At 34.5% G+C, this 18,499-nt stretch overlaps 1 protein-coding gene and 1 pseudogene across 1 annotated transcript in view; both read left to right on the top strand.

The window, feature by feature from the left end:
* The first annotated feature begins 4,657 nt into the window (after positions 1–4,657).
* The window catches only part of LOC117933519 (tripeptidyl-peptidase 2), a 32,329-nt gene continuing 18,487 nt past the window's right edge, over positions 4,658–18,499 (top strand). Inside the window, exons 1-17 of the mRNA XM_034854908.1 lie at positions 4,658–5,071; positions 5,459–5,553; positions 5,630–5,703; positions 5,908–6,017; positions 6,122–6,202; positions 7,109–7,195; positions 7,289–7,431; positions 8,247–8,397; positions 8,495–8,617; positions 8,939–9,022; positions 9,141–9,328; positions 9,491–9,665; positions 9,765–9,886; positions 9,988–10,067; positions 10,748–10,806; positions 16,161–16,315; positions 17,843–18,021. Coding sequence (XP_034710799.1) covers positions 4,889–5,071; positions 5,459–5,553; positions 5,630–5,703; positions 5,908–6,017; positions 6,122–6,202; positions 7,109–7,195; positions 7,289–7,431; positions 8,247–8,397; positions 8,495–8,617; positions 8,939–9,022; positions 9,141–9,328; positions 9,491–9,665; positions 9,765–9,886; positions 9,988–10,067; positions 10,748–10,806; positions 16,161–16,315; positions 17,843–18,021 — 2,089 coding nt within the window. The 5' untranslated portion in view covers positions 4,658–4,888. The remainder of the gene's footprint in view (positions 5,072–5,458; positions 5,554–5,629; positions 5,704–5,907; positions 6,018–6,121; positions 6,203–7,108; positions 7,196–7,288; positions 7,432–8,246; positions 8,398–8,494; positions 8,618–8,938; positions 9,023–9,140; positions 9,329–9,490; positions 9,666–9,764; positions 9,887–9,987; positions 10,068–10,747; positions 10,807–16,160; positions 16,316–17,842; positions 18,022–18,499) is intronic.
* On the top strand, positions 14,917–15,066 carry LOC117934345 (annotated as a pseudogene).

Below are 18,499 nucleotides of genomic sequence, written 5' to 3'. Positions count from 1 at the left end.
TCATACCTCGATGCTTAAATCTTAAAATATTTGTTAGTATTAACTTTCATATTATTTTCACACGAAGAAGCTACATGTAAAATGTTTCTTTTATTGTAGACTAAAAATATTTGAGAGATCTTTTATCCACTTCTCTTACTTATTTTAAAGAGAGAAAAAAAAAATTACATGCCACACTTTAAAATTTTGAAAACGTTAAAAGAAAATGATGTAAAATACTAATAATAATAATTTGAGCATCCTTTCGTAGAAATGAAATTGGGTTTCATTATAATCATGTTGAGAAAAATGAAAAGGTTGTTTGTATTTTTGTTGACTTACAACAAATGGAAGTAGCATTCAAAAAAGCTTAGTTGTATCTTCCATGTATTTGAATTCATTATGAGTGTCTAGCTTTGGATAAGCTTTGGCAAATGTTTGAAAAGAAAAAAGGGATTTGATTAAAAAGAATAAAATGATCTCTAAATCATAAAAATAAATCATTTCTTTAAAACAAGAAAATTATTTTTTAAAATTAATAGGTTTATTAATAAATTCAACATATTAAATTTTTTTTATATTTCGAGTCCTTCTACCTAGTGATAAAATTCAAAAATTTATAGTTCTATGCAGAAAAGAAATAACAAAATCATTTTAGATCGATTTTTGTCCATAAGTTTTAAAGTTAACTAACTCATTATTTAAGTTTTAAATTATTTTTAAAAATTATTAGACTTGTAAATGAATCTAATATATTAAATCTTAGTTGATTTGGAACTTATTTGCCGAGGAAAAAAAAATTCATAAATACATAATTTTATGTCAACAAGATACTAGTGAAATCATTTAAAATGAGTTCTACTAATGACTTCTAATGTTAATTGGATCAATTTTGATTTTCATGATTTTCTAATATTAATTGAATTACTTTTTAAGTCTTGAATCTTTTTTAAAAATTAGTAAATTATAATTCTTAACTGTTTCTTAATTTGGAATCTATTTGCTTAACAAAAACATTTAGAGAACTTAAAAGAAATTAAAACATGTATAATTAAAAAATAAAAAATGTGAAGATTTTCGGTGTTGGATGGTAGACAGGAAATAATAATAATTAAAAAAAAATCATATAATTCTTTGTTTTTTTTATGGTTTTTAATTTTTAAAAAATTGTTTTCTTTTTGTTTTGAAAACCAAGTCTACAATTTGTATTAATTACTCTCCGGAAACTAGCTATCATGTTTTCATTTCAACAACAATTTCCTCTTAAAAATGTTTGACTCTCTTTTATATTATTTCTTCTCCCTCATATCTATCATATGATAATTAATGAATATTCAAATGATGGTACCACATAAGTTTCTTCCCTAGCGTTTCCATGACCTTCATCAACTTACAATCGGTATTGTAAAATTTTTACAATTAATGAAATACCCAAATAGGAGTAGTAGTAGCACAAGAATTCACCCTTACAATTACAAGTCCAAAAAGTTCCACATAACTTGGTAGGACTTCACTTTTTTATCGAAAGTTTTTTGGTGCATAGCTAAAGAGAATCTACATGTTAATAGTCTCACCACATTCCAAAATGATTTTAAATACTCATGATGTGTATAGATTGCTCATTGGAATCACCCGTGGATCATCCACGGCTCAAATATGCTCTCAAAACAAATTTTCATAAATATATTTTTTGTAAAAAAAAAATTATTATGAAAAGCACTAGTTTTTGTCCTTTTTCTCCAACCATAATCCATAAAACTAAGCCTTTTATCACAACACAATGCTGCTTGTCTTTTTAAGGTATAGGCATCAAAACTGGGTTTGACTTAAGCACATACTACCAGGACCCATAAAAAAATATTGGTTCTCCTATAATTCAATTTTGAGGTTTGACTCAATATTCTATTAAAAGAGTTAAGTACACTTCAATATCCTATGTTTAAGAATTATTCAAATATAATTTAATCAATTTTGTTGCTTTATGACCTATTACCCACTCTATGTAGAGTTCTTATAAACTTATATCCATAATCTAACGAGATAGTTGCTATCAACCTCACAAAATTATCCTTGTACTTGAGTCTTAAATTCTCATATATAATTAATTGACATGCTCTAACTTACTAAGGAACATATGTCAAATCCCACTAAAGGAATCATTACAATGTCATATATTTTATGATCAAAGTCCTTAGGATCACCATCGAAAGGAACATATTATCTAAAACCTAAAAAATATTATGATACCTATCTTGAAAATACATTTTCTTACATGCTTTAATCAATAGTAACATAATCTATAGAAAATATATGATCATTTTAAAGTCTCACACATAAATCAAAGTCACAAAAACCTCAAAACTATTTTAATATTTTTTTTTTTAAAAAAAAAGTTCATACAATATAATAGCTTGGTGAAATTATGAATACTTGATAATCAATATTATAATTCATTGTAAGTCTTATTCAATGTATAACCATACATACTAATGCACTCATCATGAAAAACTTGTCCCAATGATTAAGACATGTCATCCCTCCAATTAGGAGATAATGCACTACAGCCTCAAATGGATTATCTAAGTTCATAAACCAACTATAAACAACTCATCAACTTATAAGAAACTCATGATTTGGATCTTCTATGTAAGTGTTAATGCATTGAAGTCATATATAATGTAAGTGATGCAAACTTGAATGCTTAAACAAATATTAATGTAAAAAATGTATAGAATAGTGGAAACTTAAATTTAACTTTGTTACACCATGTTTTACTTTGAAGAGTTCTATCACAATAGCAAAAACCAACCTAAACCAAACCATATCCACTCTTGATTTTCTAACATCATATTTTAGTGTCCTTGTATTAGAGTTTTGTTATATTTTAATATTGAACATGTTATTATGATAGTGGTCTTGATGGATGAAGTTCCAATCATTTTGTTTTGCTTGTCTATGCTTATTACAGATACCACTTAAATCTATCTCTAAATCCAATGGAAAAGTTATCGAGAAAATTAAAAATTATAACTCTTTTATTAATAGGTGAGTAGAACTGCGTTTAGAATCAACGAGATAAGGGTAGTTTCACTCAGCTCATAAGCTATATCAACCGTATCTGCTTGTTCAGCGGATCTTTTGCTTCTCTTATGTTGTGTTTGGTATGTAGAGTAGAACTAAAAATATGATGAGAATAAAAGTAAATCGTAATACCACAAAAAAAAAAGTATTAAAATCTTAGTAAGTGCGATATTTGGTCTCAATATTAATGAATTTTTTATTTTCATTCTAAAAATAATCTAAACATATTAATGAATAAAAATAGATTTGATTTTCCCTTCTCATTTTGTATTTCAAGGTTCCTAAGGTGACCTTATTGTCAAAATTAAAACCATGGTATGGCGTTAGTTTATTAGCAAAAACATACTACAACTTACAATTTTATCAAAAGCATAAGAAGGTAACCATAGCAAATCTTAATAGCAGCCACAAATATCAACATCCATATTAGCATATATGCATATATCTGTACTCCATGTTAGCTTGCATGAGATGTTTTTCACTTGCCCATAATTTTTCATGACTACCCACAAGTTTTCATTTGCTTAGTTAAATGTCTTTTGGCAAGAATCCGAAGTAGGGGTCTGCCAAAGTTATTTAAGGAATCTTTGGCATTTCCATTGATGGCCGTCAAGGAATTTAAGCTCAAAAAAGCTATTATGCTTGACAAGACAACTTTTTCCCTATAGAATATGCTAAAGTTCCCACAAAGTGTCTTTATTGATTTAAAATTGCTATTTTCACCCTATTTTTTGCAGTTACTTGATCATTAGTTTCTATTAAACCAACATGGTAAACTTTTAGGAAAGAAAAAAAAAAAAAATCCAACAAGTCTCAAAAAAAAAAAAAAAAAAAAGCCTCTGTTTTAAAATTTTGATAATGTATACCATGAATATAATATAAAAAAATTAACTAGAAAAAAATACGATCAATCAAGTCATACTACATATATATTTCAACCTTATTACTTTATATACGATGTTTTGCACCTTGGTTATATTCATTTATATTTTAATCTCATTATTTATATATTTATTTTTAATGATAAAAATTAAAATTTTAATAAATATATTAAATTTTCCCGTATAATCATTTAAGTTTTTGTATCTAATCATTCATTTAAACTAATTAATATCCGTACGTTTTACATTTTTTTATTCCCAATAGAATGTCAAGATAGCCATAAGCTTATAAGCAATGTGACAAAAAAATATTGTATTAAGGGTATTTAGGGACTTTAAAATCCAATCCAACTATGCCAAGATCGTATAAATTATTTTATTCTTATAAACTTTTCTTGCCACCCATCTGCACGTAAAGTTTGAATATAATATTGATAATATAATACTATTACAAGAGAATATCATATTTTTGTGGAGATACTTGGTAATAATATTTTTACCGTTATTACTTTGAAAAAGTGAGATATAATTATTTGGAAAATATTATTTTGATTGGTTAGAGAACCCAAGTGGCTTAAAATCTAATGATTCCAATCCTACTACGTGGTTGTGAATAAATCACGCAAAAGGACAAATCCAGTAATTTCACACACGGGAATAACCCCATCCAAACACACCCACCCTAAAACCCACTGCAACCAACCACTAAAGATTCCGGAACGTGGCGGCGCCACCATTTCAACGCCACCGGAAAGCACTCAAATTACCGAAACACCCTTCACAAAGCCACAAATGCAAAACCCAATATGGGCGACTAACCCAAGCAAGTCGCCCTTTTGGGGTCCGACATTTCTCGATCGTCATTGCTCGAAACTAATCATTCAGTCTACCAGGAGGCTTAGCAGAAGAAGAAAAAGGGAGGAGAGAGAGAGTGGGCGCTGAGGGCAATGCCTTGTTCTTCTATCAATACAACGTCTTCTTCTACCGATGACAACGGTGCTCTTCGTGCTTTCAAGCTGAGTGAGTCCACGTTTTTGGCTTCTCTGATGCCTAAGAAGGAGATTGCTGCTGATCGATTCGTCGAGGCGCATCCTGAGTACGATGGCCGTGGGGTTGTTATCGCTATTTTGGTAATTTGAGAATTTCTTTTGGGGGTTCTGGTTCTGTTTGGGTGAAGAGAAAGTGATGGGAAATGGGAAAAAAATTTCTGGGTTTATCTATTGGTTTATGGGAAGTGGAGAAGGAACACTAAGTGGGATATGGGTGTTAATCGTTTTTTTCTTTTTTGGGGGGTCTGTTTTTGTTTGGGCCCTGAGAAAGTGGTGGAAAATGTAAGATAACTTATTTATTTTTTTTTTTTTTTGGGTTTATGTTGTTTTGGTTCTTAAGATATCAGACGTGAACCTTCAGCTTTTTTCCATGGTGTCTTAAAATGTTGTTCATGCTAAAACTTAAAAGAGTCGAACGTTGGGGGTGCTTATCTCTTGAGTTCTGCTGGATCGTATCTGATCTTAAAGTGTTGTTTTTCTCCAGATTCCGGTGTAGACCCAGCTGCCGCTGGGTTACAAGTTACCTCAGACGGGAAACCGAAGATCCTTGATGTTCTTGATTGGTATTATAAAACTACTTGATCATAGATTCCCATGGTTTTTAGAACTTATTTTACAGAGTAATTTTTCTTTTATCAGCACTGGCAGTGGAGATATTGATACCTCAACTGTGGTGAAGGCTGATTCAGACGGTTGTCTTCGTGGAGCATCAGGTTTCTGACTTAAAGCATTGACCTGTATCATACTTTTGAGCATGAAAATAACCCTGAGAATTATATTTTCAAATGTACACATTAATAAAAATGTTTGATTGTGATGAAATTAATATTATTTGGATTTATTATTGATTGTAAAGATTATTATTTTTGTATGTTCCTCACATACATTCTCTGCTTTTATCATAAAATTTGTAATAGGGGCAACTCTGGTTGTAAATTCTTCGTGGAAGAACCCTTCTGGGGAATGGCATGTGGGTTATAAATTGGTATATGAGCTTTTTACAGACACATTGACTTCTCGTTTGAAGGTTAGACTGTAATCATGAACTGATGACTGATTGATTTGATACTTTGGATTGAGATCACCTCAGTTCTAACTTCTCATCTCTTCCCCTTAATTATTTTGTGACAGAAAGAAAGAAGGAAAAAGTGGGACGAAAAGCATCAGGAAGTAATAGCTGAGGCTGTAAAGAATCTTGATGAATTTGACCAGGTTTTGGATAATTCTATTACTTAATTTCTTCCATATTGCATTTTTTTCCCGAATCACCTAATTCTTATTGCACTAACTTCTGTTGTTAATTAGTCAGTGACTCAGCATAATAGACCAGCAAATTATTGACTTTAATAAACATCATTCAATTCTTGATGCACTATTAATATGGTCACTACCCCTTATTGTAAGTTAATGTTTTATGATACTTTATTGATGTCTAGGGCATTTTACATTTTGTGTCTCGTTGCATTCATGTTCATCTGGAGATGCTAATTTTTACCCAACTTCCTCAAGAAGAAAAGCCTGTGATATGGAATGGAGTCAATTCTGTATGCTAACTGCATAAAATGGTAGAAGATTGTGGATAAGGTTAAAATTTTCCATCTGTCTATAAAAAAGTTTATAAATAGTTTATTTAAGGACAAGAATCATAGAAAGGTTTGGCGGGCAGCTCCTCTCTGTTTATTTTGGACAATTTGGAAGGAAAGAAATAGGATAGTCTTCGATAACGAGGCTTTGTCGACTCAAAGATTGAAAAACTCATTTGTTTGTAATCTCTTATCCTGGGCTAATTCTTCTATAGTTGTAGGCCCTTTATCTTTGTTTAACTTTGTGGATTGGTTGGGTTCTTGTTGAGGGCCGGTGAGTGCTTGTGTTTTTGTTGCTTGTTTTAGGTGTTTCTTGTATACTCCCTGTATGCTCTGGGTTGCCTTTCAAGCTCCCTTTCTCTAATATATCTTTGTGCTTTTGCCTATAAAAAAAAAAACAGTTTATTTACAAGGTCAAGCGGTCTTCAGAGCATCTCTGTAGTATATTGCTGACACATTCTTGCTTCAGTACACTTGCATTTCCTGCACCATGATTGTCACCACCTATTATAATGTTGTAAATTGCCTGGTCCAGAAACACATCAAAGTGGAGGATGCACAGTTGAAAAGGGCTCGTGAAGACCTCCAAAACAGGGTTGACTTCCTCCAGAAACAGGCTGAAGTGAGTTTGGAGTGTTTTGAATTACTTTTCTCATCTAGTCCACTTGACTATTTTATTGCTTCAATTGTAAGTAACCATGTTTATATGTTTTAGAGCTATGATGACAAGGGACCTATTATAGATGCTGTTGTCTGGAATGATGGAGAACTATGGAGGGTCGCTCTTGATACACAGAGTCTTGAGGATGACCCAGGGTGTGGGAAACTTGCTGATTTTGTACCCCTAACTAATTATAGGTATGTTTGATCCACCAGTAACAATATTGTGTGCTGGAAAATCTTTTATTTTTTTCTTATAGTTTTATAAGGTGATAAGATTTATTTGAATGAAGATGAAACATCTTTTCTGTATAGAAGTTTTAATTTTGATGCAGTTTTTCTGGCTTAAGGTGGATTACCGTTGTATGAAAACAGTTGCTGAGTTACTTTCCGATGCAGCATCTGAAGTTTGCTCCCTCTGATTTATTTTGGAGAAAAGAGAGGGGCTTGACTGTGCTTTATGGGGCTTACATAAAATCAATTGCCTGCATTCCAAAGCTCAGATTGATTTTGATATTGCATGATGTTGAAGATTCTGTTCATTTCTAGTCCAGCCCTAGGTCTTGGAGATGGAACTTGCACTTGGAAACAACCTTTTATGTTGCTTGTGATAGGCATTTCACTTGTCTAAGGCATGACTTGCCTTCTAAATTCCCATAAGGTCCTAAGATAAACAGCTTAGGAAAGGCCTTGTCTAAACAATAGTCATGCAGAGAGTTGTGAAGCTCAAACACAAATATACCCAGAAACAAGAATTTATGTTGATGTTTCAAATCTTTGTTCTGGCTACTTTGTTCAATCCTCTGATTTTAGGAATGTATTCTGATTGCTACCGACCTGTTATTATTATTATTTTTTCTTTTTTCTTCCATCATATCTTATTCTTCTTCTTTTTTTCCTTTTTTTTTAATTTATTTTTTATCTCATCAATGTGATGGAGTTGGTGATGAAGGTGTTTTTTTGTCTCCAACAAATTTAATGTTTAACTAGCTCCATGTACACTAACTTTGCAGGATTGAAAGGAAGTTTGGCGTGTTTAGCAAACTAGATGCCTGCTCATGTGTCGTTAATGTATATGATCAAGGCAATATCTTGAGTATTGTGACAGATAGCTCCCCCCATGGTACTCATGTTGCTGGTATTGCTACTGCTTTTCACCCAAAGGTAATATGCTATTAACATTCGAAAATAGCATACTCTATTCCTGCATTTCTTTTATAGTAAACAAATTTACCTTTTGAAATATGCCATTGTTGTACAGGAACCATTGTTGAATGGAGTTGCACCTGGAGCACAAATAATATCTTGTAAAATTGGAGACTCACGCCTAGGTTCAATGGAAACAGGGACAGGCTTGACCAGAGCATTAATAGCTGCTGTGGAGGTTAGCTTTATAGTTCCTATGATGCTGGTGAATTGATTCTGTAGAAGTAACCCATGTAACTTTTTCTCTTGTGGAGGATTTCAAGGACTGTACATTGTGTCTTCCTACTTATGGGGACGTTCTTTTCCAGCTAATACTTTTACCATACTCTTCCTGCTGTTTGTCTCTATACTTTGCCTCTTGCTTAGCTAAGTTATGTTTTGAGCACTTAAGGCATTGGCTATGTGACATATATAAATATTTTATCGATTAACTTCCATTCTAGAATTAATTTGCTGTTGGGTTAATTTTGATGATGGATATTGTGCATTTTATTTGCAGCACAAGTGTGATCTCATCAACATGAGTTATGGAGAACCTACAATGCTGCCTGATTATGGACGATTTGTTGACCTTGTTAATGAAGTATGAGTTCCAAAACTTGATATTTGATTATTGGCATGATGATTTACAAATTCTTTTCTTCGTTAATTTTTCATGCTCCCTCTATTAAGTTGTGGTGACAATGTTTATTAAACATTAGGCGGTGAATAAGCATCATTTGATATTCGTCAGTAGTGCTGGTAACAGTGGGCCAGCATTGAGCACTGTGGGCTCACCTGGTGGTACCACTTCAAGCATTATAGGTGTTGGTGCATATGTATCTCCTGCAATGGCTGCTGGAGCTCATTGCGTAGTTGAACCTCCACCTGAAGGCCTTGAATACACTTGGTATACAATCTTCCCTTAAGAAAATTTTGTGTTTCAGCAAGTTATTAGCAGTAAATTATTCATTTGTTTTGACCTTAGAAAATGGGTCCCATCTACTATGCTACCTTCATGCTACTGTTTTGATTTGAATCTTAATGCATAGCTGAATGAAATGGGGTGCAGGTCTAGCCGAGGACCAACAGTTGATGGTGATCTTGGTGTCTGCATAAGTGCTCCAGGTGGAGCTGTAGCACCTGTGCCCACATGGACTCTTCAAAGACGCATGCTTATGAATGGAACATCAATGTCGTCTCCATCCGCTTGTGGAGGAATTGCATTACTTATTAGTGCAATGAAGGTTCCATTCACATGATTTAGTTTTGTTTTTGTCCTTCTGTCATCACACTTTATATGCATGTCTAACTGATGTTTCAAACATTTATCATGGCCTGTGCAGGCTGAGGGCATTCCAGTGAGTCCATACAGTGTTCGGAGGGCTCTCGAGAACACATCTGTCCCCGTGGGTGGTTTGCCAGAGGATAAATTGTCCACTGGGCAAGGGCTTATGCAAGTTGACAAGTTAGATTGCCACTTTGGGCCTTTGATGTTTTTTTAATTATGAGAAATAGATTGAGCTTTAAGTAAAATTGGAAATAATCTTGAAAATAATTGCATCATAGGGCACATGGATATATTCAAAAGTCTCGAGATTTTCCAAATGTTTGGTATCAAATAAAGATTAATGAAGCTGGTAAATCAAGTAAGTCTCTCTCTCTCTCTCTCTCGCTTGCTCGCTCTTTCTCACTCTCGCCCTCCCTCTCTATCATCACACCCTGCCAAATTGAGTTGAACTGTCATGTGCCTCTTTGATTTTGCAAGTGCATTATGCTTTATCATATCATATCTGTGTGCTTATAAAAGCAATATTTAGATATGACATATCATACATGTGAATCCTATTTAGAAGCTGCTCTAAGCATACTGATTATGTGGTTATACATATGGTCCTAATTGTTTAAGGAAATAGGTTCTTCTTGTTGCTTGTTAGTATCGAGCCCCATAAAGCCTTTTCATTGGAAATATTCTTGTCTATGGATGTTCCAGCAATTAATTCATATCAGCAGGTTTTGGGGTTAGACAATCCCTCTTTTGTGAATTTTTGGGTGTCCTTAATGGAGACTAGCCTCCCTATTGTAGGTCTTGTTTCTCCTTTCTATAGCCTGGTTGGGTTTTGTTCGTATATTGTCTGTATACATAGGGTGCGCCCCTGGTTTTTAGGCGTTTATTAATTCAATCTGCCTTTGTCTATCAAAAATAAAAAATAAAAAATTCGTTTCAATAATTGGTTCACCTATGACCAGGCTTCTTGCACCTGTATAAAGATTAAGAATTTTACTTGCAATGAAATTACATTGTTATTATGATGCATTTTCATTGCAGCTTCTACATCACGGGGCATCTACCTAAGGGAAGCTAGTCGCTGCCATCAGTCTACTGAGGTGAGATTTTGAAACTGATTTGCATGGATTTCCAAACTCATCTCAATGACTTGCTTTTCTATTTAAAAACGAAAAAGACCCTGACTATGATACCTTGGTTTTGTTTTTAAAATTTTCTAAGCCAGTTGAGTCTCCTAATGTGAAATGAGTCACTTTTTTTTTACACACTTTAAATTTATAAGTTTGTTTGCTTTTCAAATTTATAGAACTCAATCAGTTATGCTTACTTCTTACTGGTGCTGTAGTCATTCATCATTAAAAATGATTAAACCATCTTACCTGACTTTCTCTGATCTCATTGTTAGTGCTCCCTGTAACTTCTTGCAAATGTGTTAATCAACAAATATGGATTTCTTGTGCTGTTTTTTCTTCCATTTGAGTATTCATTCAGCTAACCCATCTTTGAGCTTATTTCTTCACTGCACAACAGTCCGTACCAGAAAGCATGGTTTGCTTGATGCTCTCTAGAATTCGTTTTTTTTTTTAATAATAAAAATATATAGGTATTTGTCAATCATGTGACAGCAAATAAGCTTTCTCCCTTTTATGAACCCTACTTTAGTTTTGCGTGAGACTTTTAGATTAAATAGTCAGAAATGATCTTTTACCCACCCTTTTCCTCTTTCCCTTGGGGATAATGTTCATAGTTTGAGGGGTATGTGGGTAATCTCCATTGTATCTCTTTGCTCGAATAATGAAAGCCTCAAGTCGCTTTATTTGTAGAGCAATGGAGGGAGATTTCATCCAGGGTTTTCAAGTGGGGAGGAGAAAGGAATCTTATTTGTTGTATGCCAATGATATTTTGCAAGGCTAACGAGGCAATTGTAATTTAGGTTTATTTTTGACGAAAATACCATTTTGAGCCTCCCTGTTTACTTTATTTCTGCCTTTATCATGTTGGTATCAATATAGAACAGATTAGTGAAGCTTCAGAAAGATTTCCTTTGGAGCTTTGGGGAGTGAGAGGAAATATCATTTGGTTAATTGTTCAACTTTTTCTCTGCAAAAGAGGTGGGACAGCAGAGCCTTTGGTTGGGCTTGTGGAAAGCCAATTTTCATAGTCCTGCTAGTATCTTTGTGGATGATGGAATTAGGATCAAGTTCTGGTGTGCTGTTTACTATGGAGAAGTCCTTAATGATAACTTTCTGGATCTATACTGTACCACAACAAATAGTGAAGGTGGTAGTCTATATTGGAACATGATGATCATAAGAGGATGATGATTCATGCCTAATTGGTGTCTCAGCTGGTTCGTATCCAGCTGGTGCTCCTTGATGGCGAGAGTAATCAACAATATTTATAACCTATAACACCATGAACTAGGGTAGCAAATACAAAGCTACTATAGCATAGTGGCTCTAGGATTGTTCCACTGGGAAGGGTACTCAAGTTGAAAATGATACCAATTCAAAGTGAATTGGTGTTGTTTCATTTCAAGGTTAGCTTAAGAAATAAAACACAAACTTTGGTTGAAAAAGGTTTGGACTTAGATTAACAACACAACAAGTGATGAAAATAACTTAAGAAGAAAAGCATTCCTTGGAGATTCAGGTATACAGGGGAGGTTTCTCATGCAAAATCATAGCTCCGGTCAGTTGGTTCAATTCCTCATATTAGAGAATTAACTTAAAGTCAATTCTCTAACAGGTGCTGCCAAAATGCATCCCTCAATTGGATTTCAGCTTTAATTCTCTCACTGATGCAACTTGCAATGGTTTGAGCCTCTCACTAGCCTTTACCATTCAAGGCGATCTTTAACCTTGGATTACCCGTCAAAAGCTCGCAAGAGGTAACTAATGGATGTCTCCTAGGAGTCCAAAAGCTTACCAAGTGTTGGCTATTCTAGAAAATCCTACCTTCAAGTCACCTACCAGAGGCTCGCAAGGGGTAAACTAGTGCATCTCCACGGTTAGAGATCACTTGCCTTACCAAGTGTTGGCCCAGGTGACTCCAAGGTGTTTTAAGTTAACTAAAAACATTAGAAACCATTCACGGGACACACTTACTCTTCATTCATAGCTGAAACCACAAAGCTTCTGATTGATGCACTTGGAACCTTTCCCGGCAACCTTAACTCCAAGGAACTAAAAAGCTTAGCTACTCATTCTCTGGGGAAAGCTCCTCAGAGAGTGCATAACTTGGTAAAAATATTAAAATAGGAAGTGAGAAGGTAAGGTAGAAAAGAGCTAAAGCTCTCTGTATTTCTTTCTTTTGAAACTTCCAAAAGGTTCAACAACCAGAACTCCCCTCAGAACAGGCTCCTCGGGCTCCCTTTATACCAAAATCACAATGATAGCTATTACCCTGATATTTTGCCAAATTCCCAACTTAAAAGCTAAGGAAAACTATCATTGGTGACTTACAAGGAGAATTTGGGCATTTAGGCAACAAAAATCTAATGAAAAATATCTCCAAGTGTCGGTTACAAATATCGGGAAGCACTCAGGACCACTTCGCAGGTTACAAGTGAGGTCTGCGAAATTTCGCAGGTGCACAAGAAGGGTTGCGAAATTTCTTCATAGCAACCAGCTGCTTCATCACCTTCACAAAGTTGACTTCCATCTTGTGGTGCTTGGCTTCCATCGCGGCGTGAAGCTTCAGGGGGAGTCCATAGCACTGTGCTAAAGTGCTGCGAAATATCTTGCAACAAAAGGCTGATTCCGCAGCACTACTCTGAAGCCTTCCTTCCTTCAGCTTGGAGCAGTTATCATGCAAAGGCTGTAACTTCCTCATTTCAGCTCCAAATTGCACACGGCTTGAGGCATTGGATTGTTGACTTCCCAAGCTTTCAAATGACATATTGTATGCATAATTTGGACTCCAGGAAGTGCTCCAAAAGTGGCTGCAGTGACTGTCATCAAGAGAGCTCCACGGCTGATTTCTCTTTGCTTCCCCTTTGCACTTCCACTTTGCTTATGGCAAAAGGGCTTCAAGGCTTTGATTCTTCATGCCTCTGAGCTTCCCATAGCTTTCCAAGGATTCCAAATAACTCTCCTCAATCTCATAATGCTTTGGTGATCAAAATACTAACAAAAACACCAAAACTTACACAATTTGATTAGAATTGATTGAAAGGGGCCTTAACATGCTAATTGGGTTAAAAGGCACTAACTACTACTCAAAAGTGTTTAAAAGGATTAATTATAAGCTATCAAATAGCACTTTTTGAGTAGTAATCAGATGACAGGGAGCTGGAATCCGTGGAGTTTTTATTGTCAAGCAGTTCTAGATTGTTGCTGGGCAGAATTGGAATCCAAGTTAGCGAAGAAGGTGTTCAGAAGGGGTTATTTCTTAGTAAAATCCTACTGCAAGGCACTCTCTCCAAGGTTCGATGTCTGTTTGCCCTTGTGTTGGGCATGGGGGTCTTCTGCTCCATTCAAGGTGGAATTGTTGTGTGCAAGGCTGTGGGAGAGGATCCTTACTATTGATCAGCTGACTGGGAAAGGAGTGTGCTTGTTAACTAGTTCTGCATCTGCAAACAAAAGGCTGAACCAACTGAGATGTTGGGTGGCTATGGGGTTTGTAACTTCCCATTTTTGGTGTCTTTTGAGTTCTATCAAGTTAGTGAAGATACCGTAACCAATTTGCATGGCAGCTATATTGGCAATAGTCGATGGAAAATGTGGAAGGTGTTTCATCCGAGCTTACATTGGTGTTTATGAAAGGAGTGGGATTGGAGAACCTTTGAAGGCTTGGTGCTAAATTTGAAATACACCTTAAATTCTTGTTTGTTCAGCCAAAGGCAGGGGATGAGGCTTATTTATTTATATGTTTATTATTATTAGTTATTTTTTTGGTGATAAGTTGGGGATGCCTTGACGCTTTTGTTTTGGACCTTTGTGAGGCCTTCTCAGTTGCTTTTATTTCTTTTCTTCTTCTTCTGATCCTTGTAGGCTTCCTGTGTACCTAGTCAATGCTCCCCTTTTCAGAGTTTTCTAGTAAATTTTCTGTTTCCACATTAAGAAAGAAAGAAAAAGAAATTTGGTTAGGTTTGAAACTGATATCATTTGCACACAACTTCTCCTCACATGCATTCCCTGTTTTGTATTTATTATATGACACAGAGGTGCTATGTATCTAAAACACACTTCATCAGGACACGCAAAATTGTGTTTGTAGATAGGAGTGATGGTTAGCATCTCCCATGATGGGGATGGGAACAGCTATTGGGCTCACCTGTTACTCATCTGTTACTCATCTGTTAGTCAGGACACACAATTGGCCATCTTCATCTTGATTTTTATGTAGCATGTTTTTTCTTATTTAAAAAAAAAACATGCTTTATCTCTGACTGCAAATCACAAACTTGAATTGAACTGGTGAAAATCTGTTACTACCCATTCCAAGATTAGCATTCTGGTCTAAACTGCATTCACAAGCTATATTTCTGCATTGAAAAATTATTGGTGTGAAATTTTAAATAACTACCCTAATAAACAAATCTATTTATTTGATTGTGGAGATGTTCTTCGTTTGATTCTCTAACTCCTAGCAATTTTGGATTAGGTACAATTAGCGGATATGAAATTGTATTTGAAATGCTGGCAGTTTGTTGGAATGTCATTTCATTTATGCATTGTCTTGCAAAATATTGTTCATGCAACAGTTCTGTGTTTATTTGGTGCTTCTTGGTATTTGTGGTGCTGAGTTTAAGTAAAACCCCAATCAAATAATACTATTGAGACCAAGACAAAATAGTATTTTAGTAGGGTTATTGATTTATTGATAAATGAATATTTATTGATTTAGAGAGAGTATTATGTTTCTATTATACATTACTTGTATATGTATGACTTATAAATCCAAAAGATATAAACATTCCTAAAAGGAGGAGATGTGGTGTTAAAATGTAATGCTTTAGAAGATAAAGATGTTTCAAGTATGTGATGGTTCCAAGAAAGAGTTGAATTGAGAAAAGTAGAAGTTGTAAAAGTTATTCAATACTGTATTATGAATTTTTGTTTGCTATATATATATATGTTTTTTTTTTTTTTTAATGTGCTTCATCAGTTATTAATTTATATTTCCTTGGGCCCTTAAGGTTTTTTTAAAAAATTATTATCTTATGCATTTAGCAAGGTTATTAATTTAGTACTAGCTTGAGTTAGGACTAAAAGATTTTATTATTTAAGTGAGATTATTAATTTTTTGAAAATTTATTTGTAAAGGTTTTACTGTATCTGAGTAAGTTTTGAAAATTTATGTTTACTTAATAAGGTTGTATGAATTGTTTATACTTTAGTGGTTGCTTCTATTGTACAACAAATACCAGCAAGAGGTTTTTGCCTCTGGATTTCTGATTATCTACAAAGTTTGTCTTTTTATTGATAAATTAACATTATATTCTTGACAGTGGACAGTGCAAGTTGAGCCAAAGTTCCATGATGATGCAAGTAATTTAGAACAATTAGTTCCTTTTGAGGAGTGTATCGAGCTACATTCCACTGAGAGGGCAATTGTGAGGGCTCCTGAGTATCTCCTTCTTACTCACAATGGGCGTAGCTTCAAGTTAGTCATCATTACTAAACTATTCTTTTCTTCAAGTATTCATGTTATCTTCTAGTTGATATATTTGTGACTTGTAAGCAGTTCATTTTGTATGATTTTGTTGTTGCTTTCTCTGCATTGTAGAAGTTGAGAATTTATTATACCATCTTGTGCTGTTCCTCATGTTGTGACATTAATTTCAGCAAATGGAATAAATGGCCTAAAGGCAGTTGTTGCAATGCATGCATGCAAGCATGCTTATGTCTGGATTGAAGAATACTGCAGCAGAACTTACATGACATGTATGTGTGGGTTTACTCCAAATGGAAAGTTTAAGCATGCCTATGCTGATTGAAGTATATTGCAGCAATGCATATGTGCATATATCAGTACAAACATGCTTTTGGTTGTATGTGGGCACATGTGTGCATGTGGTGGTTCATGCATTCAGTCATACTTTGTGTTTTCCTTCTTTCTGTGTGGTGGGGGGAAGAGGAGTTGTTTAGTGTCAAGCCATATGTGATCCCTTGGTGAAGCAAATATGTGGAAGCATTCCGTTGTGTAATTAATTTGAGTGTTTTGTTTATCACTTATTTTATATATATTTGTATATATACATACACACACACACACACACATATAATTTATTATATTTATCTTTTTATTTTTGGTTCTTGATTTTCAATTAGCATGTGCTTGGAATTTGGGGAAAAAACATTCATCTGTGGGTTCTATGGGCATTTTCACTAGCTGATAGTAAGCCACCTTCAGTCCTTTGTGGCTAAGCTATATAGGTTCTTGAAGAGGGTAGCAATTAAAAAAGTCTAGGTGAAACTATAGTGCTCAAGACTGTTGTGTCCACAAGATACTCCTGACTTATGTTGCTACCTAGTGTTGGCCTTTCTACTTTTTTCGCATGGTATGTGTTTCCTAGTATATATAATACCTTGACAATGATTTTCAGTCAGTTATATGGTGCTCTTGGTGAATGGTTGGAGGTCCTTCTGTTTTCAAGCATGTAACAAGTATGTTTGTGGAGTTCATGATGCCTAATTGTGTTGGTGAATGGTAATCTTGTCAATTAGTTCCATGTGTTGCCTTGTCCTTTTTCTTTTCTTTTTTGTTCCCTATTTACTTTCTTGGGGGTTTTCCATGTATACTCCCTATGTACTAAGGTTTGCCTGTTTTAGGCTTCTTGTATGGCTCTTAGTTATATTAAAAGGAAAAGAAAAGGTAAGAACAATGTGATTTTCTGGTTATCAGGAGTAAAAGTGTATGTGTGATATTTCTGTTACCAATTGAAACTTACTCATGAATACAAGAAATCCTGCATACAGAAGTATACGGTAGCTGTTTTCTCCTTTTCCCTTCCTGTTCGATTTTTTATTACTGTACAGATATCATTGTCCTATCATGAAATTTTGGATATTTCACATGTTTTTTATTAGTCTGTTTGTTGTTATTTATCTTATTCTTGAATACAGAGATGAATTTAGTTTTCAATACCCATATTTAGTTGACAAGTTTGTTTTCTTTTCTTTTTTTCAGCGTAATTGTTGATCCTACCAATCTTAGTGATGGCCTACACTATTATGAAATTTATGGAGTAGATTGCAAAGCACCCTGGCGAGGTCCTCTTTTTAGAATTCCTATAACTATAACAAAACCCATGGCTGTAAAAAATCAACCTCCGATAGTTTCATTTTCAGGGATGACATTTTCGCCAGGTGATTTCCCTGGCACCTAATATCAAGTTAAGATTAGTTATTATATTAATGCATGTCAATAACTTGAAGAACTCATTTATCTTTTTGCATGCCAGTATGTGAGTTAGATGTTAATAAGGGGCTTCTATGCAATCCTTTGTATCCCTTTTTAAATTTGTTGTTTTATGTTGTTCTAAAAAGATTGCTTGGACATATTTATTTGCTCTCGTGCATGTTCTGGTTGCATGAATTGTCCCATGTAATTATGAGGACCACCTGGTAAGTCAGACCATTGATTCAGATAGGTTATGCACATTAAATCAGGCTTTCCTTGGAAATTGGAGTTGGAGATTTGTGCTTGAGGGTTTGGGCCCCCATGGAGAGTCCTAAGGGTTTGGCTGTGGAAGGTTCCTCGGTTATAAAAGAAAAAAAAAAAAAAAGGATTTGTGTTGGGGGGGAGTTTTTTGGAAGCAGGTCATTGAGAGAAATTATGGGAAGG

This window comes from Vitis riparia, chromosome 16 (assembly GCF_004353265.1).
Source record: "Vitis riparia cultivar Riparia Gloire de Montpellier isolate 1030 chromosome 16, EGFV_Vit.rip_1.0, whole genome shotgun sequence".
Taxonomy (NCBI): domain Eukaryota; kingdom Viridiplantae; phylum Streptophyta; class Magnoliopsida; order Vitales; family Vitaceae; genus Vitis; species Vitis riparia.
This window is presented reverse-complemented; position numbering and strand designations above follow the sequence as displayed.